Below are 26,487 nucleotides of genomic sequence, written 5' to 3' on the forward strand. Positions count from 1 at the left end.
TCATTTCACACCTGTTCTGTTGAACAAAACACAATAGGCTTAATTGTAATTATGGTTAAAATTACTTTTCATACAAGTTGGCTATTTATAAATCGTTGTCACCATGAAAATTAAGTTTGTGGGCCCTCTTTCTTTTTAATTAACCCCCATCATATATAGGCAGGAGAATAATCCTTTGTAATGCAGAGATTAAAAATAAATAAATTAAAGACTGAACCTATTCGTTTCTGAAGGGCAACCATTTCTAAAACGACTAAACGGATTAAAGCATAGTCATCATGAGCCACACAGTGAGCTCAGAAATTCAGAATGCAACGAAGCACAACTTTTTTCATACAACACCAGACCTCTTCATCTTTTCAGGGCGTCAGTGCAACCGTTTCTCTACATTAATGCCTTTGGTCAGGAACTCACAATGGGCTCCTTTCAAATACCCCTTGCATGGATTTCTCATCATCCACAGACCACACCTCATTCTCATGAGGAATGCACACTTCCCAACCTATCTACACCAAAAATAAACTGAACCCTGCTAGTAGAGGGTCGCAACAACACAAGGCCTCAGAGTTTGTGCTGACCACAGTTGAGCTGCCAACAGCAGGAGCAATGTTTTTTTTTAAAAAAAGATAAAAACAAGTTCAATGAAATCCTGCTCTTGAGCACGTTTAAATTTGAGACTTGCTTAGAGCAGTATCTGATGCTCAGCAACGGCTAACAAGTTGTGTTCAATTGCTCACCTCTATTATCAATACTGTGTATTCTCCCTCCTTCCAAACTGAAGTATGAACAGTACAAGGGCATTTAATTTTTGAGCCCATTCATTTTGAGAAGACATCCTTATTTTGCATGCTATTACAGTGGTACCTTGGGTTACAGATGCTTCAGGTTACAGATTCCGCTAACCCAGAAATATTACCGCGGGTTAAGAACTTTGCTTCAGGATGAGAACAGAAATCGTGCTCCGGCGGCACGGTGGAAACGGGAGGCCCCATTAGCTAAAGTGGTACCTCAGGTTAAGAACAGTTTCAGGTTAAGAACAGACCTTCAGAACGAATTAAGTTCTTAACCCGAGGTACCACTGTATAGGGAAGTAGATTACATAGCGTAATCATGTGTAGTTCTCCAGTCTGCTGAAGAACCTGCAGTCTAGTATGTACTCGCAAGGACCACATAAACCTTTCTGCACTTTTATTTCATATGGTCCTTTTTCTTGTTTTGTATAATTTTCATTTACCGTATTTTTCGCCCTATAGGATGCACTTTTTCCCCTCCCAAAATGAAGGGGAAATGCGTGTGCGTCCTATGGGGTGTATGCAGGTTTTTGCTGAAGCCTGGAGAGCTTCAGGAGAGCCGCAGTGCCAGCCCCACAAAGTTGGGGGACAGCGGGGAGGCGGAACGCCGCCATCCCGCTGTCTCCCGATGTGGTTGGGAGGCTGATGGCGGGGAGACGCGTGCTTCTCCCCGCCGCCTGCCCCGCAAGCTCCGGGGACAGCAGGGAGGCGCAGCGCGTCCCCGGACCTGGTCTTCTCCCCGCTGCCGGCCCCACAAGCGCCTGGGGGGGAAATAATTTTTTTTCTTTATTTCCCCCCCAAAAAACTTGGTGCGTCCTATGGGCCGGTGCGTCCTATGGGGCGAAAAATACGGTAATTCTCTCCCTTCTTAGATCATATCTGTTCCAAATATTTTCTGTATTACAAAATTACAATAATTAAAAAACAACTCCTGTCCATCATACATCCAATGCCCTGCTCACATGCCCATCTGTGAACACAGCCAGACTGGCAGGCTTAGAGAGAGGGCATTTTCGGCGATGACTCTATATTTGTGGGATGTTTTGCCCCATCCGTGAAAGCCTTTAAGAACGTCTGCATTCTTTGCTACTAGCCCAGAGATGGATGGAAGGAGAAGTACCAACAAAACAATGAATTGCAGACAAAAATTATGGAGTACGCAGAGATGGCGAAACTGACGGGGAAGATCAGAAACCAGGAAAATCAAGTATTTTAAAAAGACTGGAGAAAATTCTTAATTTATTTAAAAGACCACTGTAAACAGTTAAAATCATTGGCAGGGATGTAATGACACATGTAATGTGGAATTAACTATGGTAACTATGGACATACAACAGATGGACAATGGTAAGAGATGCAGTAAATTTAATCTTAAATATGGAACCCATGGAGAGGAGGGAGGTCCGAAGGTTCAAAAGAACCTTTCATTTTAATGTTTGAAATGGTTAAGTTAAAACGCATAAAATTGTGAAAAACCAATAATTAATAATAATTAATAAATAAGAACGTCTGCATTCTCTTAAACAGGATGCTTGCTCAGATTGTTGATCTTATGAAGTGATTGTAGCTACAATTATTGATCAGTTCTTAGTGTTCTTGCAGGCCTTGATGTGCTTTTAGTGTTAGTGCTGGTTCTTATACTAATTTTTAGTAATACTGCCGTATTGCTTTTTGAAGATTATTATTTATACTGTATGCTGATCAATGGAAGCTGTTGTGAGGAGGTTTTTCTCTTAAATACTTTTACAGTGGTACCTCGGGTCAAGAACTTAATTCGTTCTGGAGGTCTTTTCTTCACATGAATCCTGAGGTACCACTTTAGCTAATGAGGCCTCCTGCCGCTGCCGCTGCGTAATTTCTGTTCTCATCCTGAAGCAAAATTCTTAACTCAAGGTACTATTTTCTGGGTTAGCGGAGTCTGTAATCTGAAGCATATGTAACCCGAGGTACTACTGTAATAGTAATATGAACAATAGTGTCGTGGTCAAGGTGAATAAAGGAAACAAGCTATTTCTTTAAAAAAAGGGCAACCCCTGACCAAGGAAACCCAGCAGAGAACGATTTCTAAAAACTAGGAATCTTTGTGTCCTCCACTTACTGCTGACAGTTCACATGTGTGTGCAAAAATATTGTGTGTCAGTATGAGTCTCTTCTTGCATCGAGGTTATAGTCCTCTGTAATGCATCATAACAGCAGCTGGAAGCAAGACGTGTACATCTGTACTAGTATTCTGTGCAACCCACAATACTTGTTTACATGGCAGAACACAACCTCTGCATCTGAATGGACGGGCAGTTCATACATTCAGACTCTTCAGAGCCCTGGTAGAATGGCCATAATGTTTGAAGAGGAAAACAGAAGCAACTCATAATTTTCACTTTGGTTTTCTAGTTGTAGGGCAATTTGTCCCCGCACAAAGATGCCTCTGTTCGCCTTTAGCATCATGTGGAAAGTAAATGCCTGACTTGCATCTTAGCTTCTGAACAAGGAATCTTTGGAGCAGAGCAGGACTGAAAACATGCCTTGTGAAAATATGCCTCGGCTCTTATCAGACTTGGTTTCTTCATCATAAATCACAAGAAATGTTGTCACTGGGGAAAAACCCCACCTCATGAGGCCCACGCGTCAGCAGCTTAGGAGCTGTCAGTAATGGAAACTCGATCCTCTGAAATGATTCAAAATGCCAACAGTCTCAGCCACAACGCTAACAAAATCAACAACTTTATTTCAACTTTCTGAAGCACTCAAGAAAACTTGCAAAAAGAACTGTCTCCCATCATTTAAAAAATAATAATACATTAAGCGAACTCTAGTCATTCTGAGTTACTAACAAGGTTGAAATGTCTGCTTGGGTGTGTCTGACTATCGTGGTAGCCTCCTCATTAAACTCTTGCTAATGTAAGATTTTTCACTATTGGGCTTCAACTCTTATCATCCCTGAACGTTGGTTATTATGCTGACTGGGAGTCCCAACACATCTGGAGGCTCCACAGGTCATCAATGAGTTAAAGTGAACCAAATTGTTGGTTTCTACTTTGTTGTATGTACACAAAATGCAGAAATGCATATTATATGCTCTCGGATTTAAGCCAGAAGTAAAAGCATACTCTACATACCTCATGCTGTACCATTCTGTGTAAACCAGGCATGTCCAAAGTCCATGGGGGGGGGGGCTAATCCGGCCCACCAGTTGATTTAATCCAGCCCCCGTGGCAGTATATGTCCTGGGGTAAAATCCTTAAAAAAGCTCAGCAACTTTGGTCGGCCCTCACGAATGTTCACTTCATCAAATCTGGCCCTCTTTGAAAAAAAGTTGGGGCACCCCTGGTTTAAACAAAGGTAAGATTGGCTAGATAAATAGGTACCGCTTTATAGCGGGAAGGTAAATGGTGTTTCCGTGTGCTGTGCTGGTGCTGGCTCGCCAGAGCAGCTTCGTCACGCTGGCCACGTGACCCGGAAGTGTCTTTGGACAGCGCTGGCTCCCGGCCTCTTAAGCGAGATGAGCGCGCAACCCCAGAGTCGGTCAGGGGTACCTTTACCTTCACCTTTAAGATTGGCTAAGAATAGGCAGGGCCAGTGTTCGAAATTAGCCAGGTGCCAGGCACATTTTGTGATTGGTGCGGGTCCAATTGCAACCACATGGCAATCTCTGGTTGCCAATTGTGGAAGGCAAAATGTCACTTAAAGAAGGATCTGAATTTTTTTTTTTAAAAAAGCTTGAATTAGTTTTATTCTGGATTGGGATTTTTTAATGCTTTAATGTGTTGCAAACCGCTTTGAATTTTATTCTTCAAAATAGGAATTGGTACAGAAAAATGCAACAAATAAAAATATTTTTTTTAAAAATCCCAATTGGGGGGGGGGGGGACAGCACCTAGACATTACATTGGAGCCAGTGTTAGGAACTCGGATATATAAGCTAGGTGCCAAATGGCTGGTTAAACCAGGGTTACAGTTGCCAAAACAGAATGCCTTGTTGCCATTTTTGAGCCAGACGGCTCGAAAGTTGTATTTTTCAATACAACTTTTGGGTTCCTGAAACTCATTCTGATTGTGCAGATAAAATATCACCGACAGAATTCTACAGGCAGTGAGTGTGCTAGAGGAGGGGTCAGCAACCTTTTTCAGCAGGGGGCCGGTCCACTGTCCCTCAGACCTTGTGGGGGGCCGGACTATATTTTTATTGGGGGGGGGGATGAACAAATTCCTATGCCCCACAAATAACACAGAGGTGCATTTTAAATAAAAGGACACATTCTACTCATGTTAAAACACACTGATTCCCGGACCGTCCATAGGCCGGATTGAGAAGGCGATTGGGCCTTCTCAGTCCAGCCCCCCACAAGGTCTGGGGGAGAGTGGACCAGCCCCCTGCTGAAAAAGTCTGCTGACCCCTGCTCCAAGTGCTGAGCCAACTAGTTCCATAAATCCTCTCTTACAAGCCTTCTTGCAGGACTTTTATGAAAACGACAACAAAGCAGCCCATATCACACAAGAACGAACCGTGGTTCTTTCTTCTAACCCAGTCATCAAAAACCTTGACTTCATTTGGCGTTTCCATCCTTTTGCCCTACCACACAGGGTTTATCATGCATGTGTGTGTTGCAGCTGAACTGGCAGGTAGTTTTAGCATGCTAGACCTCAAAAGAAATTGTTTGCATCTCAAATATTCTTTGGATCAGACTGCGTGTGTGTTTACACAGAAATATACCTTAAACTCTGGTTTTTCACAAGATTGTGGGAAGTAAATGTTGACAGGGGAGCAGAAGTTTTCCCCACCCCATTCTCTTCCTATCTTTAGTTCCAAATAAAAACCATCTAAGAGTTAAAAAGGGATGCTGGCAAGATACAAAACTACTGTTTTCAAATGTGTTGCCTTTTGCAACTAACACACTAATAAAAGCTAAAATGCGGCAGCATTTAGACTGGTGACTGGGAGTGGCTGCCGAGACCACATCACTCCGGTCCTGAAAGACCTACACTGGATCCCAGTACGTTTCTGAGCACAATTCAAAGTGTTGGTGCTGACCTTTAAAGCCCTAAACAGCCTCAGCCAGGTATACCTGAAGGAGCGTCTCCACCCCCATTGTACAGCCTGGACACTGAGGTCCAGCTCCGAGTGCCTTCTGGCAATTCCCTCCCTGCGAGAAGCGAAGTTACAGGGAACCAGGCAGAGGGCCTTCTTGGTAGTGGCACCCGCCCTCCTATCAGATGTCAAGGAAATAAACAACTACAGTGGTACCTCGGGTTAAGACCTTAATTCGTTCTGGAGGTCCGTTCTTAACCTGAAACTGTTCTTAACCTGAGGTACCACTTTAGCTAATGGGGCCTCCCGCTGCCGCCGCGTGATTTCTGCTCTCATCCTGAAGCAAAGTTCTTAACCCGAGGTGCTATTTCTGAGTTAGTGGAGTCTGTAACCTGAAACATCTGTAACTTGAAGTGTCTGTAACATGAGGTATCACTGTATCTGACTTTTAGAAGCCATCTGAAGACAGCCCTGTTTAGGGAAGTTTTTAATGTTTGATGTTTTATCATGTTTTTAATGTTCTGTTGGGAGCTGCCCAGAGTAGCTGGGGAAACCCAGCCAGATGGGTGGGGTATAAATAATCAGCGGCGTAGCTAGCCGCTTGAGCACCCGATTGCGGTGTGCGCAACCCGCAGCCAGGGGCAGGGCGAGCTGCCCATGGGACGTGGAGCCTCACTGCTACCTCCCCCTCAGCTGTAGGGAGGCTGAGGGAGAGGCGGTGGGCAGACACAAGCCCAACACTGCCGTTTTAGGCAGCAAGGAGCCTGCAGGTGCCCAAGCCACCATGTCACTCCCAGGAGAGATGCGTGGCTTAGGCATGCTGCAGGCCCCACGGTAAGTGCCAGCCCCCCACGGTGTGGCGCCCAGTGCCAGCCACGTTTAGTTACGCGTGTTGATTGAACTAAAAAGTTTCGTGATCCCAATTTTTTAAATTATTTTTTTAAACTCACATTTTTGTCATTTTGTCACACACACCCCAGTGTTGACACCCAGGGTGGATCACACACCCCGCACCCCCTTCCTCTGCCACTGTAAATAAATTGTTGTTGTTAAATCATTTCAGCTACGACTTTCATACCACTCATGTTTCCATTTCCTGATTTTCACAAACTAGGATGCAATTGCTGCACACACACTTGCACTTGTAGAATGAGTAAACTAGGCTTGCTCTGAAAATTCCCACATGTGCAACATACACCAAAGCTCTGGATAACTCAATGCTCCTATCGTGTTCAAAACCAATTCTGCCACTTACACTTAAATAACTATCAGGAGATTAAAGGGGTGGGGACACAATATTCTACAGCGACGAATTTCCCAGTGTATTCCATGCAAATATATGTCATCAGGAAGCAATTCCTACGTTACATTTTCTTCATGGGTGTGCCTTTAGAATTACTAGACCAGAAAAGTACACATTGGGTTGGATCCAGACCCCGCCCCCAGCAGTAGCATCCCATTAGTGGAGTTCTGCTCAGGAAAGCACAAGAAGGGCAGAGCAGAAAGGCCATTTTTGCCACTCCCACCTGCAGCCTCCAGCACTGCCTTTGAGGCTGCTCCAACTCTCAGGAGCACATTTTTAGGGGGCACAGGGGTGGGGAAAATGAGCGGACATCGACTACTCCGCCACTGGCATTCCTTCTCTGGATCAAAAGACTTCTGTGGATGCAAAGAGTCCTGCCATTCATGTCTGGAACCTAGCCACAGAAAATATTCTTCCAGAAATTAAATGTATGTGGATTCCCCACCCAGCACCAGGGAAGAAAAAAGAGAGAGAGAGTGCGATCAAGATATTGCATTCTTTGCAGCTCCAGAAAACAAACAAACACAAAGAGGATTTCAATTCCAAAAGAATGTTTCCCATGCTCTTTCCTTTGGCAGAATCGTTCTGAAAATAGTCCTATAGAGCAAAGCCTTATGTTGGAAGAGGCCTGGAGTCAACTGTATACATTCTCTAATATTTCGTCAGTGACGCTGCCCCCTACATCCTTCTCAGGCTTTTCCTAAGGTGGTGGGGGTCTATTATTGGATTCCAAGGGGACTTGAAGTAGCCTCAGCTTTCCTCTTTCCCACAAGTACATTAATTAAAATAATCTTACACACCCACTGTCTAGACCTTCTGTTGCCAAAATTACTATTGTGTTTCATTACATGCTTTCAGGGAGATCAAAGTATTCCGCTCGCAATGCTATTTAGTGAAGGGCAGAAGTCAAAACTCACTCCCCAAGTTTAGACGTGCTATATTGGTACACGTCTATTTCTCTGGAGCACATTTATACACTGTCATTCAGCCTGACTGGTTTCCACACAACGTGTAGCTTCACTCCTTAGAAAAGCAAAATCCAAAATACAGCTCACATGACCACTTCTTGACGCCAGGTGATTCTTATTCTGCGCAGATTGCATCATGCCCATGATTAGAAAGAAGACTGTCTGAAACAACTGCATCTTGCGCTCAGGACAATTTTTCAGCTTGCTGCGCCCCCAAAAAACAACCAAACCTCAGCATAGATGAGCAACTGCATGAAAAAGTAAAATCCCAAAGCAACTGTGTGAACTGGGGCCTAGCCTACCATTAATGGTTCTAGGAAATAACTAAGAATATTAAATCACAGTCCTTGCCTAATCTGGTATGCCCTAGTTTCAATTTTACCTAGACAAGAGCTAAACTGTGCAGCCCCACAAACCTCCCAATTACAATTTAGCATCTTCCTGAGATAAGAACTATTTTGTCTTAATACTAAAAAAAATTTTTTTTTGAGTCCATCACCAAAAGAAAGCTGGTGTAGCATAGTGGTTATGAACATTAACCTATGTGCAGGGAAATCCTAAATTTAAATCTCAAGCTAACTGACTGGCCTCTCCATCTATCATGTGGCATTAACAACACAGGTCTACAGCTGGAGACCACAGGGAAAGACTTCTACTGTCATGGTCCACTTGTGAACTGCTAGACACAATCCAGCTTGCCACAGAATGCTGGAGACGATGACAAACCTTGGGCCGACCCAAGAAGGCTATTTTTATGCTCAAGAAAATGATTTGTTGAACCTTCCTGGCAATTATAGAGCAGGAATTACATGCTTTCAGAAACAGAAGCTGTTGGATCACATCTCCCATCATCTGGTACCACTGGCCATGGTAGCTGGGCCTGATAGGGCCTGTAGTCCAACATCTGGAGGACAACATGTTGGCTACCCTGGCCCAATAGTGTGGAGGGCCCAATAGTGTGCAAAAATTGTTAGGGGCACAAAATTTCAACACAGCCTCAACACAGCTGTACGCTTCCATTGCTGGGCTCCACTGAAAACGGCTTCTCCATGCAAAGCAGTCAGAGACCTCTGCAGATAATAGAATAACTCTTCTTTTCTTACCTCTGTGGCTGCAATCTCCTGGGTGACATGAACACCATTAGGCAGTTGAATGTGCACCCTCCCACCCACCCCTCCGCATGGTCCCCGGGTACTGGCAGCCCTCGCTATGCCACTGCCCTGGCCTACCATATCCCTGTTAAGTGACAGCAACCGTAAGGCTAGAAAAAAATGTAAGTAGCAATGTGACGTTCTCTTATCTGCACGCTCTTGGAAGCTTTTTAAATGTAAGAATCAAGTAAGATAGAAGAGCGATGGATTCACTGTACTGATGCTGTTATAATTGGGACACCTAGCCCTACGATTTACCACTGGAAAAGTAAAAGAGGCATGCATAATTAGTGGCAAAATTATCTCCCGTTTTCAATAAAGCCAGCACCGTTTGCAATCATATGGGTAACCTCTACTCATTAAGCTACAGGCCTGCTGTTCAGCTACTCTAAAGGTCAGTGCCCCACCTGGCAAAGAAGTAAATGGAAAAATACATAAGCTACTACTGTCAGAATTGCATAATGAGCATACCATGATAACAGATTTAAAGCCTCCTCAAGAACGCACCCTAATGAGAAAACACCAAATATGCTGAGCACCTGCTAGTAGAAAACAAAGAAGGACGACTAAGTAAGGCGAGCCAACGGCCCAATTACTTCTTTAACCTGTGGTTCAACAAGTGGCAGCCTGGGCACTGAATCTAACTGGGCACACTCAGCTGGTCTACTGGCAAGGGAGCAAGCAAGTCCTCTTGCATGTGAGAGGCTGCAGAAGAACAAGGCAAGGGACATGCGTCATGAAAGGGCCCCACAGAATCCTTTTTGGCCCAGCTGGCTGCCCCATACACAAAGTCTCGGGTTCGTTCAAAAGGGCACCCTCTCTGGGGAGCATTCTCAGTTTACATGCTGACCCATTTCTATTGTTCTATATCACCCAACCTCTTCCAGAGAGTGGGGAGCATGAGAGGTAGTCACTTTCCTTGGTAACAGAGTGGAAGGGATGAGACTTGACTCCTTGCCCCATCAACCGTTCAGAGCGACCCACAAGTTAGTTGCCAGCGAGGGACAATTTCCCAACAATTCTTCTTAAATCCCAGTACTTTTGGGTTCACTGGATGATGAGCTTGGTTGCCTGAACAGAATACAGCTTAAAAGCAATACAGTATTGTACAAGATACAATATTATGTGGCCTTGGTGCCATGATCCTTAATTCACTTCCATGGAACTAAAGGCCACTTACAATCGGCCAGTTTCTTTCACACAGCATTTTTCCAGGTTGTCACCCAAACCGGCAACTGCTTTGGACAAACCTAGTCAGCCTTTTCGGGGCGAGAACGAAACACTATTTAATCAATTTCGCCATCAGATTATTTTAAAGCCAGTGATTAAAATAATAATAGCTATAATCCGACACACAGCATAAATTAACTGCAGCCACTGAGACATTAAAATTGGTATATCAACTTGCTTCTAAAATACGCTTTCCATTCCCTTTTTCTCTAGCTTATCATTTTCTACTGAAGTTTTTATATTAAAATTGTAGCTTTTGGTAAACATAATTTGAAAAGTATTAGCTGCTCCCCATGATTACTGACACTGAAAAGAACAACACAAGAAATATGCCTGCAGGTGCAAAATACTGTAGCTTTTATCAATGAACATATAAATAAAAAACCAATGCGCTGTTAAGTGTAAGAACACATATACCTACCAAAGTAGTCAACCTTTGGACAAACATCCATCTCCTGCTCCAGGCGCTGGGTAAGAGCTTCTAATTTTAATTCAGCTGAGGATGGACCCTGTTCCTGCTGAGGAAGGAGTGTCTGGCAGGGTAGCTTTATTTTTGCAGAAGCGGTGGTTTCTTGGTGACCAGAGTCATGCCGCAGAGTGGCGGTGCCCTCTTTAAAAGGAGATTTCGGAACATCAGAAATCATTGGCCCATGAGATGTTGAGCAGATGGAATTCTGCTCGGGACTCATGCCAGACCCAGCACAATTGAGCCTGTGATTTTGACCGTGGACTACAAAATGACCTGTCGATTTCGGATGAGTGTTAGTTTGTTGATAATCTACACTTGGAGGTAGGGGAGCAGGAAGGAGGCCGGAAACTGAAGGCTGAGTACTGTCACTATGCCTCGACTGAATATTGCCATTGCTTTTGTTTGGAGTACCAGAAGCCCACAATTCCATGCCACAGTTTGGGTTAAAATCATCAGATCGATTGGAAGAGCGTCCAGAGAACGATGGAGACCTCTGCTGCGAATATTCTGCAGGCAACTCATCACCAAACCCAGTGGAAGAGGACAACGGGGTACAGGCCTTAGAGAAAGACGACGATCTCGGGCAACCTGGATTCGGCTCATAGCTTTGGCTAAGCCCCGGGCCTTCGCCACTGCTTTCCTGACTTCCATACCCGCTTTCTGAAGACCTGTAGGAGGAGTTTCGTGGCTGCTGGTATGAATGGAGATCTGCCTGAGGTTTTGTAGGACTTCTCTGCAACGACTCGTCATGATTAACGTTGGACCATAAATGGGGGCCCAGGCTGGATTTCGGGCTGGAAAACTTGCCAGCATCTCTTCCCCAACTTTGAAGGCTTGCCCGGTTATCACTGTTATTGGGCTCCTCATGAGAAAGAGAACAAAAAGATGTTTTAGGATTACATGGGTTCAGCTGACCTGCTCTCTGATAACTATGTCCTCCAGAAACGTCTGAGCCCCCAAGACTTTCACTGTATCCGTAATCATCGCTGGACCTCTTGTCATCCTGGTATAGCTTTGTTCGCTCTCCGTCAGCATGCGCTTGGGGCTGGTTTGGGAAGGCAAGTTGATGGCCTGCACACACGGTTGACGGTGTAGCCAGAGGGGGCTTTGCTATATTTTCTACTGAATGCAGTTTATTTGTTCCTGCAGTGCTTCTAGCCACAGGGTGGCCTGGGAGCAGATGCTGAATGCCAAAACCAGCCCCGCCATTTGGAGCCCCCGAGGCTGAGTTCACCAATTCCTCTTGTTCTCGCTGTTTCTGAAGGTGAATTTTGGCCATTTTGGTAGCAAAAACCCTCCTCGTTTCTTCAAATTCTGGGTTGTTCCCAACCGCTTTGTCTACTCGAAAGAGCCCATCTTTGGAGGCTTCATACATATTGAGATCTTCTATAAATTTACTTGCCTCCAGACCCAAGTCATCGTATTTGTCCATTTTGTAAAGATTCACTTGTGCCTACAAAGAAGCAGGATGGAAAAACCAAAGCGATGGTATTTTAAGTGCTCAAGTCAGCTCAAGATTTCCACTCAGCAACCAATGGGGCTACTTAAGGCATCCAAAACATCCCATGTAAAACTAATTTAATTAATATATTTTATGAGAAAAAGTAGAAAAACAACAATAACACAGGTCCCCAAACCTGTTCTTAAAACATTTCCTCTTCCTCAGGTTATACAAGATAACTTTTAATTGCAGAGGGTATCCCCCCCAAAAAATGGCAAGATCCAATTCTTTGTGCTTTAATCTGACAGAAATGCTTCTTCAGGCTTCCCCGGCTTTTATTCACTTTGGTGGAAAACACTGAAATAATAAATAGAGGACAAAGGGGTGTTTTAGCGCAAATCTCACCAAAACTTACTCATTCTCTCCCCTGCTACTGCCAGAGGAGATTACCTCTTGGGCTAACCTTGGGGGCAGACAAACTGTGGGTCGGCAAGTGTTTTTTGGGGTCAGGTCAGGGTGGTGCAAGGAAGTTTCTAAACAGAGGATCTCTCGTGCATGCTTTTGGTTGAGATTCCTGCATTGCAGGGGGTTAGACTAGATGACCCTGCGGGTGGGGGGTCCCTTCCAACCTTGCGAGACTCTGGGGTTCCCACGGGGTCGCCGCGCGCGTGGAGTAAACAGGAAAAGCCCTCCAACCAGAGGAAACAGGAGCAGCTCCGGGGAAGCCGCGCGCAGGTTCCTATCCACTGTGGAGGAAGGAAGGAAGGAAGGAAACGCGCGCTTTCCAGATTCCGGCCCCGCCAAAGCAGAGGGGAAACCTTCGCCACTCCTTCGCCGCCCACCCAACCCGACTCAAACTTGGAAAAGGAGATTTCTCTCCTCGCCACCCCGCCTTCCTCAAGAATGTCCCCCTCCTTCCCGCTCCCTCGCGTGGGGGGGGGGGGAGAAAGAGGCCACTTGGAGCAGCGCGCGCGCAGACCCTTTTACGCGCAAACTTTTTACGCGCGGAAGTTCTGCTCGCTTGCTAGTTTGCGCGCAGGCAGCGGGCAGCGCCAACCCTTTGCCGCGGTGCTTCTCCGCCTGACTCACTCACCCGAGGGCGGACTCCGCCTGCTCTGCGGGGGGAGACGAGCTTCTCGCCTTCCTTCCCCCCCCCCGCCCCCCCAGCTCTCGCGGCTGCGCTAGCGGGGAGGACGGCGCGCTGCTTCTCCTTCGCCAAGGGCCGTGGCGAGGTTTCCTTCCTCCCTTCCGAGGCGCCGCTCTTTTCGGGCCGCCGAGGCACTCCGGCCTCCTCCTCTTCCCTTTCTCGCTCGCTCCACAACCCCTCGCCTTCCCGTGCCAGGCTAGAGGAGGAGGAGGCGGCGGCGGGAGGAGGAGGAGGAGGAGGAGGAGCCCAGGCCGGCGGGGAGGAGTTGCGAACAGGTCTTTGCAACGTGGTTGAAAGGGAAAGAGGGAGCGAGGGACACCCGGGTTAGGCAGCGCTGGAGCTGGAGCGGGACCCAAAGCGCCCTGCTCTCCCTTCCCAGCGCTTGCAGCCTCCAGCCGGGGGTGATTTACTCGGAGCCAGCACAGAAAACGGTTCTCAGTGCCCGTCCCGAAATACTATCAAGGACAACTAAAGAAACGTTTAAACATGTCAGTGCAGTTGAAACATGTCTCGCGTCACTCCGAATATGGATAGGTATCTTTCCAAAATGAGAGCCGAGAGCACCAAGGGATAACTGTAGACAGTCCCAGGTCAATGCTAGGAGTTGTTCCTGTTTTCCAATGTATTTCTTATCAATAATAATAATTTTTTAATTGGTGTGGCGCAAGTAGATTTTTATTATATAAATTCAATTAAAAACCCTATGCCCTCTTAAAATGTGTTTTTGGGGGCGTTATTTGGTTTTTTTTATTGTTTATTTTGTGGTTTTATATCTTGATTTTATTCTGTGCACTGCTCTGAGACCCCCGGGGTTTAGGGCGGTATCTAAATTAAATAAATACTGTACATAAATAAATATTCCAAAAGTTTGGCCCAGAGAACAAAGTTTGAGAACCACTGCACTAACAAGGCACCGCTTTTATGCACATGCAAGTAATGCTTCCTTCCCTTGCTCCTTCCCTTGCGTTTTCCTATCCATAAACAGCATTTTTGTGGGTGCAGAATTAGTTGCACTGACTTCCAAATCCAAAAGGGCAGGGTGTTTTTTTCCCAGCTGGAGCTCAGCTCCTGCACCTCTCAGGTGAGTGCCATTGCCTTTCTAAGAGAACAAGGGATAAGTCTGTCGTGAGCACCTCTTTTTCTAGAAAAATAGCCCTGCAAAAGGGTATAGGTGAATATGAAGCTAAGGACCAAGACCAAGATGACGGTCCACCAAGGTCTTGTGTTGAGCATGCTGTTTTGTGGAAGTGAGTTGTGCGCAACCTGACACCACCAGGAGCAGCACATATTGTTCATGGAGTGTGAAGAGACGTTAGTGTCTCTTTTGGAAGTCCCTGGGGCACATGCTGCCATCCAAGTCATGCCCAAGTCATTATAATTCACACTGCTTCAGTTTATAGTAACTGGTAAAGCTTTCATTCCTTAAAAGAGAAGCAGGGACCCTCGAGCCTATGGACCAAGTTAGGACTGGCACAAGCCCCAATTTGGCCCATGAGGCCATTTTTCCCAAACTGCTCACCTGCCCTACAGCTGATGTCATTGATATGTGACTTCAGGTGTGGGGTAGGTAGAGACATGGATGCAAAGGAACAACTAGGAACCTCTTGATTGTTCCCTGCCCAAAATGGGAACTCTAGTACAGCTGCTCCCACCAGGGCTTGCTGTCAGCACAAATATATGTTTTTATTTATAATAAAAATATTATAATCTTCAATTCAGTAAAAGGATCTCCATGTGCTTTATGTAAACCCAGCAAAAATACAAACAAATCATTTAATATTTTCCCTAAAAACTAGGTTAAAACAAATCACAAATCACAAATAAAACAGAGAATTTTCATTTGCCCAAAGAAGACTTGAATATGCCAAACTAAGCTCTCAGTATGACAGCCCTGAATCTGTTTTCTGTTTACCTATTATTTCTACAGGAACTTTAATTAGAAAAAGTGCTCTGTAGGTTTTTCTGAAAAGAAACATGTATGGCAGGTCATTAAGGCTGCAATTCTATAGTCACACATGAAGCTGAGTCCCCTTAAAGTCAGTGGGACTTACTTCTGGGTAGACAGGTACAGGATTGTATTGAGATATCCACATTTTACATACTAGGGAGCTGTGAGCGTTACTTGTGCAAAGCTGAGCAGAGATTTGAATGACTAGGTCACCTACGTTCTCGTTATTCTTTTGGCTGGTTCCCATATTCCCTTGTACTTTTATTTTTATGGACATGACATTTTGCCAAGTACAAAGCATCAGACAAAATGTTCTGAATGCATTCTGTCTATAGCAAGAAAGCCCTGTGTTTCCCTCACATTCTGTCTACATGCTTGATTCCCTAGTGGCTAGAGAACAGTTTTTCTGTCTCATAATAGTAGAACTCATAGATATCCAATGAAACTGAATGTTGGAATATTCAGGATAGATAAAAGAAAGTACTTATTCAGGCAACGTAGGCAAACTGTGGATGGCCACAAACCTGGATGGCTTTAAAACAGGATTAGACAAATTTGTGGAGGAGGGGGTTATCAATACTTAGCACGATTCAGAGCGGGCCCCTTCCTTGCCCCCATGACACCCTTTGATTCTCAGTTCAACCATCAAGTAAGGTTGACTTGATCCCTGCTCTGCCTTGTTCCTGATGCAAATCTTCACTCATCCCTTCTTTCCTGGTTCGCCTCAGGTGCCAAAATGTATTGGGCCAGTGCTGGGACCAACACTAAGAGTACCGGTATATTGCATTGACAATGCAATATACAATTGACAATGCCTTATATTGCAATGGGCTGATTCCATGTGCATATTCATTATGATCGATGCATCCTTTATCAAATTCCGCAGAAATGCAATCACTCTTTAACAGATTTCCAACTGAGTCAGCTCATATGCCCATCATCAGATAACAAGGAAAGGAAGGGATAAAAAATTAACAGCTCCAACCTAACCATGTCTACTCAGAAGTCCAGTTGAATTCAGTGGAGCTTACTCCAAGGTAAATTGAGTTAGGGTTGCAGCCCGAGCTGTAATCCAAAACATATGTGGTATATGGGCATGGCTGAATTGATCCTGTCATGTCTAGATGATAAAACCGTGTTTTGAGAAATAAAGCAAGTATTTCCTTCAATATATAAGCAAATTATGAGTGTGCTCAGTGTGCAAACATGCTTGTTTATTTTTCCCATCTGCTATGTACTACTCAGTGATATTTTGTTTCACAGAATAATTGCTGCCCTTAAATCAAACATTACTGATTTTATTAAGAAACCTGCCTGATTAATCAGACTGAGGCTTTGAACAAAGGAATTTCCTATGCACAGAATTGCTAATGGCAAATAATGGAGGGAAGGAAGGAAAAACCCAGCAACCACCTGGTTTAATCCTGCTCCGATTTGTCAAGAGAACAAAGCTGCCTGCAGGACTGTGCTTGAAAACCACGAGGACGTTTAGCGCCCTCTGTGAATCTGTCTCAGTGGAAAAAATGAAGCTGATGTCTGCACAACTAAAATGAAACCTCACTAGACAAGGGATCCTGCTCAAATATATATGCAGGCTTTCCTTTCCTGATAAAGACAAACACAACAATTGCAAGCAACTCTGAAAAGTTCTTGGGACAATTTCCATCACACACACACAAAACACTTTTGTGCACAGATGTAGCAGCATAGCATATGACAGAAGAAAACCGGCTTGTGAGGAGCATGACAAAGCAGGGGTAGAAGCCCTCTAGATTTTGGAAGACTACAGTTTCCGTTATCCGGTGTTGATGGGAGTTCTGTCCCAACAACATATGGAAATTGCCACGTTGGCTACCCATGATCTTAGGGAAGACAGGATAGGAAAGGGATACCCCATCTCATCTGACAACCCCACCAGGATTCCAATCCAATCCAAAAGGAAAGGCCAGGTAGCTCCAAACCTAGTTTATCCTTGCCAAACATGAGAGCATAAATAGTGACTAGCAGCTGTCAGAAGCAGAAAGATTCAGGATTATGGTGGGTTGATGAATCAGGTTGCCATAAAGCTTCATATATGCTTCGTGAAGTTTTACCCGAAAGTACCAAAGGCACGCACAGGTATTGAGCAGTTTGCAAGGGTTGACCATCTTTCAGAAGTTCTGATGGATTTTGACATTAAAAGACCTGGCGTTTTAATAAAGTTCAATGCAGCCAACATAGGAGAAATGTCTGCTGTTATAAACCTCAACACATCTTTCCCTGCTTTACTGTTTTTAGCTTCAAGCATGCAATTTCTTCTAACACCTTGCCACCCCTGCCCTTCAAGTCTGAGCAATTTGTTCCAAGAAATCGCAACACAGAATTTATCTTGCACCTACCCTGCCCTTCACCTGTCCAGCCTGTTCTCTTACCTCCAGCGTGCCCATTACTGCACCTCCTGCCCCTAGGCTCTAATTCCTGTTTACTTGATCCGATACCTGACTGCCAGCCCACGCACAGCCACAACTCCTGCCTCTGGGTCAGTGTTAGAAACCGAGATATGAAAGCTAGGAGCTAAACGGCACTTTCAACCTAAGTTATGGGTGCAACAACGGAATGTCTAGGCACACTTTTGTTTATAACAATAGAACAAAGCTGAAAATGAATAAACTGCAGCTAAAATATTTTGTTCGTTTTTCACATGGTCCAGTCCTTCCCCTGCCCACCCCCCCTAATATTCTTAAGTGGGTCTCTTCTCCAGTCTTCAGCTGGACATGGGGAGGCAGAAAAAGGCCCTCCTTTCCTTCCACTCTGCAGTTTTAATCTGAAATCTTGGGTGCCCAGAGCTCAGAAACTGCTCGCGCTAATGTACCTCAGGTTACATACGCTTCAGGTTACACACTCCGCTAACTCAGAAATAGTGCTTCAGGATGAGAACAGAAATCATGCTCCGGTGGCGCGGCGGCAGCAGGAGGCCCCATTAGCTAAAGTGGTGCTTCAGGTTAAGAACAGTTTTAGGTTAAGAACAGACCTCCGGAACGAATTAAGTACTTAACCCGAGGTACCGCTGTAATTCCTTGTCGCAAAATGCGCCTAGAACAATTAGAGTTTTGAACACTCCCCCCAGCTTCTTGCTCAGAAAACAGCAAACTCTGCCCTCAAACTATCTGAAGGGGTGCCACTCATTTGTCATCTGGCACAGAGCCCCCTTTTTCCTTGGTTCTCTTAATGGTCCACCCTGCTAGGCGATCCACTTGTTAGGATTATAGGCATTAGAAACAATGTACAATGCTGCAACCATTGTAATTTATTATTTATTGGCAGAACAAACATGGAATCTATGTTCCAGCCACAGTTAAGCCCATTCTTTCAATCATTATCTTCATTATTTTAATTTGTTGTATTTTTTTTATTTCTTTCATGACCTTGCCCCCCCCCCCCGCCCATGACATACAAATGACTTAAATAAATAAAAATAAAAATTATCAGGACTTCTACAGGTTTCGGGTGTGGCTCATGGTGGCCCCTAAGGTCCCATACCACACAAATTATTGGAAAATCTTCAGGAGCAACAGGAAGCTACTGACCCACCAACAGACTTCCTCTTGTATGTGTTTACTTCATTGGGCAGAGAGATTATATTGCCAGGCACTCAAACACAAGAGTGGCTTAGCGATTTGCATTTGGCAATAAAAGGCTTCTATTGAGAAACTGGTTCTTCCACAAAAGCAGCAGGACTAATGCCACAGACTGAGCGATTTCTTCAAAGATGCACATAAAAAAACTAAGCAAGCAGTAGAGTAATTACACATTCTTTTTTTTTTTTCTTACTCCGAAACAACTAAGAATAAGGAAGGGAAAGCAAGCTTCTTCCATAAGTGGAATGCCTTCTCCTCCACCCCCACAACGCTCAGGAAACGCTTTTCTTTCTTCCCTGCCACAAAACCCGAACAGAGGATCTTTACATCTCTGAGGAGAACAGGGGCATGTCATGGTTTAAAAATAGCCACCATCAGGGCACACAGAAAGGCAAATTGGATGAAAATGGAGATCCTGTCTCTTGAGCTTCCTTTTATAAAACAGCAGGAAGGACTGGGGGGCTGGGGGCTGGGGGCTAGGACCATCGCTCAAGGAAAGAGGGGCTAACCCTTATGCTCTCAGTGCCGTTTTCCTTAGGTGAATTGCTGTTGCCATAAATAGGTACCTGCTCACTCTGGTAACATACAGAGGTACACGACACAGGTGCTGGCTCAAACAGGGCAAATAGCAGCAGGTGATGGGAAGAGGTGGGTCACATCCAACTAAGTTTTACTCAGAGTAGACTTATCAAGGGATGCGGGTGGCGCTGTGGATTAAACCACAGAGCCTAGGACTTGCCTATCAGAAGGTTGGCGGTTCGAATCCCCACGATGGGGGTGAGCTCCCATTGCTCGGTCCCTGCTCCTGCCCACCTAGCAGTTCAAAAGCACATCAAAGTGCAAGTAGATAAATAGGTACCGCTCCGGCGGGAAGGTAAATGGCGTTTCCGTGCGCTGCTCTGGTTTGCCAGAAGCAGCTTAGTCATGCTGGCCACATGACCCGGAAGCTGTATGCCGGCTCCCTCGGCCTATAGAGTGAGATGAGCGCCGCAACCCCAAAGTGGGTCATGACTGGACCTAATGGTCAGGGGTCCCTTTACCTTAGACTTATCAAAATCAGCAGGCCAAAAGTTATCCAGGTGGGTTTGAGTATAACTTAGGGCTCATCCAGACTTCCGCCTGCCCTGCCACTTTCCCTTGGGAAAACTTGCTGTTTACCGCGGAACTGGAGCAAACAACTGGGTTTTCTCCAGTTTGATGTTTGCTCCATTTTAGTGCTAAATATCGGGTTTTCTGGGGGAAACGGTGGGCCAAAGGCAAAACCGCATGGTAAAGGGGAAAAGGTAAAGGACCGCTGGATGGTTAAGTCAAGTCAAAGGTGACTATGGGGTTGGGGCGCTCATCTCACTTTCAGGCCGAGGGAGCCGGCGTTGGTCCACAGACAGCTTTCCAGGTCATGTGGCCAGCATGACTAGATCACTTCTGGCTCAACGGAACACCGTGACAGAAACCAGAGTGCATGGAAATGCCGCTTACCTTCTCGCCACAGCAGTACCTATTTATCTACTTGCACTGGTATGCTTTCAAACTGCTAGGTTGGCAAGAACTGGGACAGAACAATGAGGGGATTCGAACCGCCGACTTTCAGATCGGCTAGCCCAAGAGGCTCAGTGGTTTAGACCACAGCGCCGCCCGTGACCTAAAACTGCATGGACCTATGCCTTGAAAGTGCAAAACAAGCAGAAAGCTGCTTGGAACTATGCAGAAGTGTGGAACACAGAACAAGCGGAAGTGTGGACAAGCAACCCAATTTATAACAGCAAAATGCCATGTGGGGAAAGGATAAAAACCCTTCTCTCCCAATCCTCTCCCTCATGACTATTTTTTTCTAAATTACCTTTTAATCAACAGGGCCTCCAATTGTAATCCAGTGTCTTGTCTGGTCTGTCCTATAGATACACTAAGCATGTGACATGATGCCATGGAAGTGTGCATTACAATATTTTTACTTTGATATTTAATTTTGGTTTTGCTTGTTTTGCTATGGACTATTTATACGGGAGCAGGGACACGGGTGGCGCTGTGGGTAAAACCTCAGTGCCTAGGGCTTGCCGATCGTATGGTCGGCGGTTCGAATCCCCGCGGCGGGGTGAGCTCCCATCGTTCGGTCCCAGCTCCTGCCCACCTAGCAGTTCGAAAGCACCCCTAAGTGCAAGTAGATAAATAGGTACCGCTTTATAGCGGGAAGGTCAACTGCGTTTCCGTGTGCTGTGCTGGTGCCGGTTCACCAAAGCAGCTTCGTCATGCTGGCCACGTGACTCGGAAGTGTCTCCAGATAGCGCTGGCCCCCGGCCTCTTAAGTGAGATGGGCGCACAACCCTAGAGTCTGGCAAGACTGGCCCGTACGGGCAGGGGTACCTTTACCTTTTTATTTATACGGGAGTGGTTGCTGAAAGCAGAAAGCAAAAGACTAAGCCTTATGAGGAACGGTTGAAGGAGCTGGGTAAAAGAGGAGACTGAGAGGAGATATGACAGCTATCATCAAATATCTCAAGGCTGTCACATGAAAGAGGGAACGAGCTTGTTTTCTCCTGCTCTGGAGGGTAGGACTCGAACAAATGGCTTTAAGTTGCAAGAAAGGAGATTCCGACTAAACATCAAGAAGAACTTTCTGACCATAAGAGCTGTTTGACAGTGGAATGGTCTCACTCAGAAGGTTTTTAAGCAGAGGTCGGGTAGCCATCTGTCATGGATGCTTTAGCTGAGATTCCTGCATTGCCGGGGGTTGGACTAGATGACCCTTAGGGTCCCTTCCAACTCTACAATGCTATAAACAACTATCTGACTTTTAGGAGACATCTGAAGGCAGCCCTGTTTAGGGAAGTTTTTAATGTTTGATGTTTTATCTTCTATTATTATTATTATTATTTGTTGGGAGCCTCCCAGAGTGGCTGGGGAAACCCAGCCAGATGGGTGGGGTATAAATAATAAATTATTATTATTCTGTGATGGGTGATATCCAATGGTGGCTTTGCCTTTATTGCACCCAGTTTCTCCCATAACCACATAGACCCTTCATCTCACCTGAAAAGCTGCAGGAACTCCCTAGATAGAGGACAAAGGGTAGTGGTTGGAAAGATGGATTGGGGAAAACCAGGTCCCCAGAATTTGTCTCTCCAGATCACCCTCTCCTGAGGCTGAGGGGAAGTGCTTTCTGCTAAGGCTAAGGCACCATGGATACAACAACCCAACGGGCAAAACGAAAGCTGCGTAGCACCTTGCAAAGAGCTTGGGCTCTTTGGAATTCTTAACTTTGTCAACTTTGAACTGTTCATGCTCATCCTTGCTGTATCTCAAAATGATACTCTGTTCAGAAGCAGGTTGTCAAAGCATGACAAGCTGTAGATCAAGGAAAATAAGCCTGAAGCTTCACGCTTCCTTTAGATGCTGGCCGGTGTTGCATGTACGGACCGATATTCACCTGGTTAAAATTGAAGGTTTGAATCAGGATTTTGGGCACATTCCAGCCAAAGCAAAAGCAGCCTCAGGAAAGGCTGATCTGGAGTGACAAGGGCTGTATCTTTAACCCTTCCCCTAACTCAAGTTTCTCCCATCTAAAGCATCTCCGCTGGGCTTTTGCTACATGTCTCTGCACGTAACATATAAATGCATAGAGGAGGACTTTAGGTAAACCCTTTTAAATTCCATTTAGATCAACAGGAAAGTTCTGCTTTTCATTAAGGGTCAAATTAAACATTGCATGAATCCCGCTTTTTAAAAAGGGGTGCTTAATGCTGCTATGTTTGTTTTCAAGGAAATGTAACTGTGGGGCCCCAATTCAACATATTCTGGATAGGTTCCCTGTTGAATATCTCTCCCCACCCCCCCACCCCGCCCATTGCTGTTCATTCCTGCACATTTGCAGCCAGAATTGTCAGTGGGAAACCTGAGTGAGATCAGTGCTGGATCAGGTTCCCACGGCTATTATTCCTTTAAAAGAAAAGTGTCATGCTTTAAAAAATAGATTTGTGAATGAGTCCCCCATTGAACAAGATAGGACATCTTCTGTGTAAGGATACATAGGACCAGGTTGTATGCCTGCCCCATTGAAATTAGTGGACCTCTTTAAATGTTTCTTTTTAATTAGGTCATGCCTAGCATTAATTGGATTGCAAACTGCCTTGGCTTGCTGGAAGGGTGACGTTACACAATTTGCCCCACCTCGAAACAAAAAAGCAAAAAATAACCGCCACCCACACCCACACACAAAAAAAACCCCTTGGCTTCTTGTAGAATCATTTCCTCTATTTTTGTTTGCTTTGAATCATTCTCCACTTTGCACATCTCCCCCGCCCCCCCTTCTCTCCATCTGACATATCATGCAGACAGAGCTTGAATGAGTAGCCTTTGCAAAGTTGCATCACTTGTGTGGAGGAAACAGCCATCTTATTTTCTGTCTCTTGCTGACCCCCTTGGCCTTCGTTAACAATGTAAAATACGTTTCCTTCCTGTTCACAAAGGATTAGATCAGCAATGGGTAAAACAATACATGCACAGACAATACAGAAAACACTCCATCGCTTCACATTTGACCTAGAAGTCTGTTTTAGAGTTTTGCCAGTCTTCCGTCTTTTAGGATATCGAGAGGGATTCAAGCACTTACCAGATATTTAGGTTTGCACAATTATAATGTGTTATCTCTTGCTTTGAAATTATTAAAACTGTTAGTTGCTTTTTCTTGCCCAGGGCAACCCAAAGTGTCTTACAAGCAAACGAAATGTTGCAGGCTTGGATTAAAGGTGCATAATGGGGACTGATCAGGTTGAATGCAATAACAACGCATTATCATTTTGCGCACGATCATTTCCAAAGTACAGTGGTACCTTGGAAATCGAACAGAATCCTTTCCGGAAGTCCATTCGACTTCCACAATGTTCGGAAATCAAGGCGCAGCTACAGAAGCCACGGAAGCCCCATCAGACGTTCAGGTTCCAAAGAACGTTTGCAAACTGGAACACTCACTTCCAGGTTTGCGGAAAGTATACAATCCCACTCCCACCTCAAGACGCAACAATCAGAAGCCTTATTAAAAGTAAAGGGACCCCTGACCATTAGGTCCAGACGCAGATGACTCTGAGGTTGTGGTGCTCATCTCGCTTTACTGGCCGAGGGAGCCGGCATACAGCTTCCAGGTCATGTGGCCAGCATGACTAAGCCACTTCTGGTGAACCAGAGCAGCGCATGGAAACACCGTTTACCTTCCTGCCGGAGTGGTACCTATTTATCTACTTGCACTGCGTGCTTTCGAACTGCTAGGTTGGCAGGAGCAGGGACCGAGCAACGGGAGCTCACCCCATTGCGGGGATTCGAATCGCTGACCTTCTGATCGGCAAGCCCTAGGCTCTGTGGTTTAGACCACAGCGCCACCTATTACCTCCCTGCTATTTCTGGTCCTCCTCCTGTTTGTCTCACTCAAACATTTCCCCCCTGATTGCCATAGTGACTAGCTGAAACTTACCGTAAATCCTCTTCTGATTAGTGCAAATAATCTATCCGCTCATGTACAGTGCAAATGTACACAGAGAAGGGAAAAAACGGGGGGGGGGGGGAGACCCAAAATAGCCTAAAGAAGGATTTAGTGGGTGGGTGGAGGGGGCAATATTTTCATTCCAACCTTGAATGAACAAATGTGACCCTTTTCCCAGAGAGGAATTTGAAGAATTTATCTGGTTTCCTGAAGGCCAAGTGATTGCTCTGTCTTCTTAGCTCCAGTTGCCATTGAGACAAAGTGAAATTGTACCTTGGCATACCAGAGAACTCTATGTGAATACATGGGATCGACTTACAAACTCCACCCAAACAACCCCAAAACTTCACCCTGGCATGTAGTGTGGGATTGCATCGTTTATGCTGTGGGTAAAGGATTTATTTATCTATAAAAAGCATTTATATACTGCCATCTCGTAAAACTTCAGGGTGTTGCACAGCTATACGAGGACAATAAAACATGAAAAACCATTGGGGGGAAAAGGAGTATGAAATAACTCATAAAATGCCTGGCTTCTCAAGAAGATGGTAAACAGCTATGGAGGACTCAAGAGAAGCCTGAAAGCCAGGAGTGAGGGTGCCTGTCAAATCTCTGGTGAAAGTGTTTTCCATAGCATGGGATAAACATTAAATGCTTAACTTCTGTTTGTTAAGGAGACAAGTCAGGAGATGAGGAAGTATTTTTTTAGCTTATTTATCTTGCTTTCCATTCAATTGCATGGGTGTATATTCTGTATTTATTGACATGCGTAATTGTTCTTAATTTGTGTGTTGGGGTGGAATTGTTACATTTGTTGCTGTTCATATGATATGTTATGAGCGGCCTACAAATAAACATACAGTGGTACCTTGGTTCTCAAACGTAATCCGTAATTCTGGCACCCCAGAAACCATAGCAGACATCAGACGTTCGGCTTCTGAAAAACGTTTGAAAACCGGAACACTTATTTCTGGGTTTTCGGCGTTCGGGAGCCGAAATGTCCGAGTACCAAGGCTTTCGAGAACCACTGTATATTGATGGTGGCTTTTTTAAAAAGCAAAGGGATGGTTTGCAAAACGAGACGTGAGACCCAATTAAAGCCACTGGGCTCTTTGCCATTTATTGCTGCTTATCAAGGCTGCGAAAGAGTGTATTTGACCTGCCGGAAAATCTACAGGAATGTGTGGAGAAACCTGTCCCAGGGACCCTGAATTTCTCTTTTCAAAACCATGGCTTTCCCCCTCCCAAAGAATCCTGTGAACTGTAGTTTGTTACGGGTGCTGTGAAGTTGTTAGAAGGCCCCTATTCCCCTCGCAGAGCTACAATTCCCAGAGTTCCCTGGTAAGAGGGATTGGTTGTTAAACCATTCTGGAAATTGCATAGCTCTCTGAGGGGAATAGGGGTCTTTTAAGACCTCTTAGCATCCTTCAACTACTGTTCCCAGGATCCTTTGGGGGAAGCCATGGCTGTTTAACGCAGTATGATACTGCTTTAGAAGCATAGTGCAGATGGGGCCCAAGTTTAACCCCTTATGTGACACAGACCCAGTTATAATCATATTAATTTATTACTTATTCCCTGCCCATCTGGCTGGGCTTCCTCAGCCACTCTGTTGCCATTGCTAAGTGCTTGGAATGGGAATTAAAAAAAAATACTTCCAAAATGCACGCTGCCACTTTAAATGGTTGTGTGTCCTCCACCCCGGCCTTGAACACAACGAAAGCCGTAGCTAAATTAATAGATTTGATTGTGAATTTAGGGAACACGGCCAGCCAACACCAGTAGTTTAGCTCCTGGACAGAAGAGAGTGCTGGAACCTAGGTCATGTGGGCAAAGTCTTCCTTACTATGGCAACACACTGAAAATAGGGATATATTATTCAACAACAACAACAATAATAATAATACTGAACTCCTGGCCTACCTGGTG

The 26,487-nt window shown here is 45.1% G+C and overlaps 1 protein-coding gene across 3 annotated transcripts in view; it reads right to left on the minus strand.

Annotated features, from left to right (window-relative positions):
- The window catches only part of LIMD1 (LIM domain containing 1), a 40,656-nt gene extending 27,053 nt beyond the window's left edge, over positions 1–13,603 (minus strand). Inside the window, exons 1-3 of one of the 3 annotated variants that reach the window (XM_081882062.1) lie at positions 13,473–13,603; positions 12,576–12,736; positions 10,891–12,391 (exon numbers count right to left, since the gene is read on the minus strand). In XM_081882062.1, the coding sequence (XP_081738188.1) occupies positions 10,891–12,370 (1,480 nt within the window). In that variant the 5' untranslated portion in view covers positions 12,371–12,391; positions 12,576–12,736; positions 13,473–13,603. Of the gene's footprint in view, positions 1–10,890; positions 12,737–13,472 lie in introns of all 3 variants that reach the window. The other 2 variants (XM_081882063.1, XM_081882061.1) reach the window with 2 other exon arrangements.
- Between the last annotated feature and the right edge of the window lie 12,884 nt (positions 13,604–26,487).

This window comes from Podarcis erhardii, assembly GCF_964252035.2.
Source record: "Podarcis erhardii genome assembly, chromosome: 12".
NCBI lineage: Eukaryota > Metazoa > Chordata > Lepidosauria > Squamata > Lacertidae > Podarcis > Podarcis erhardii.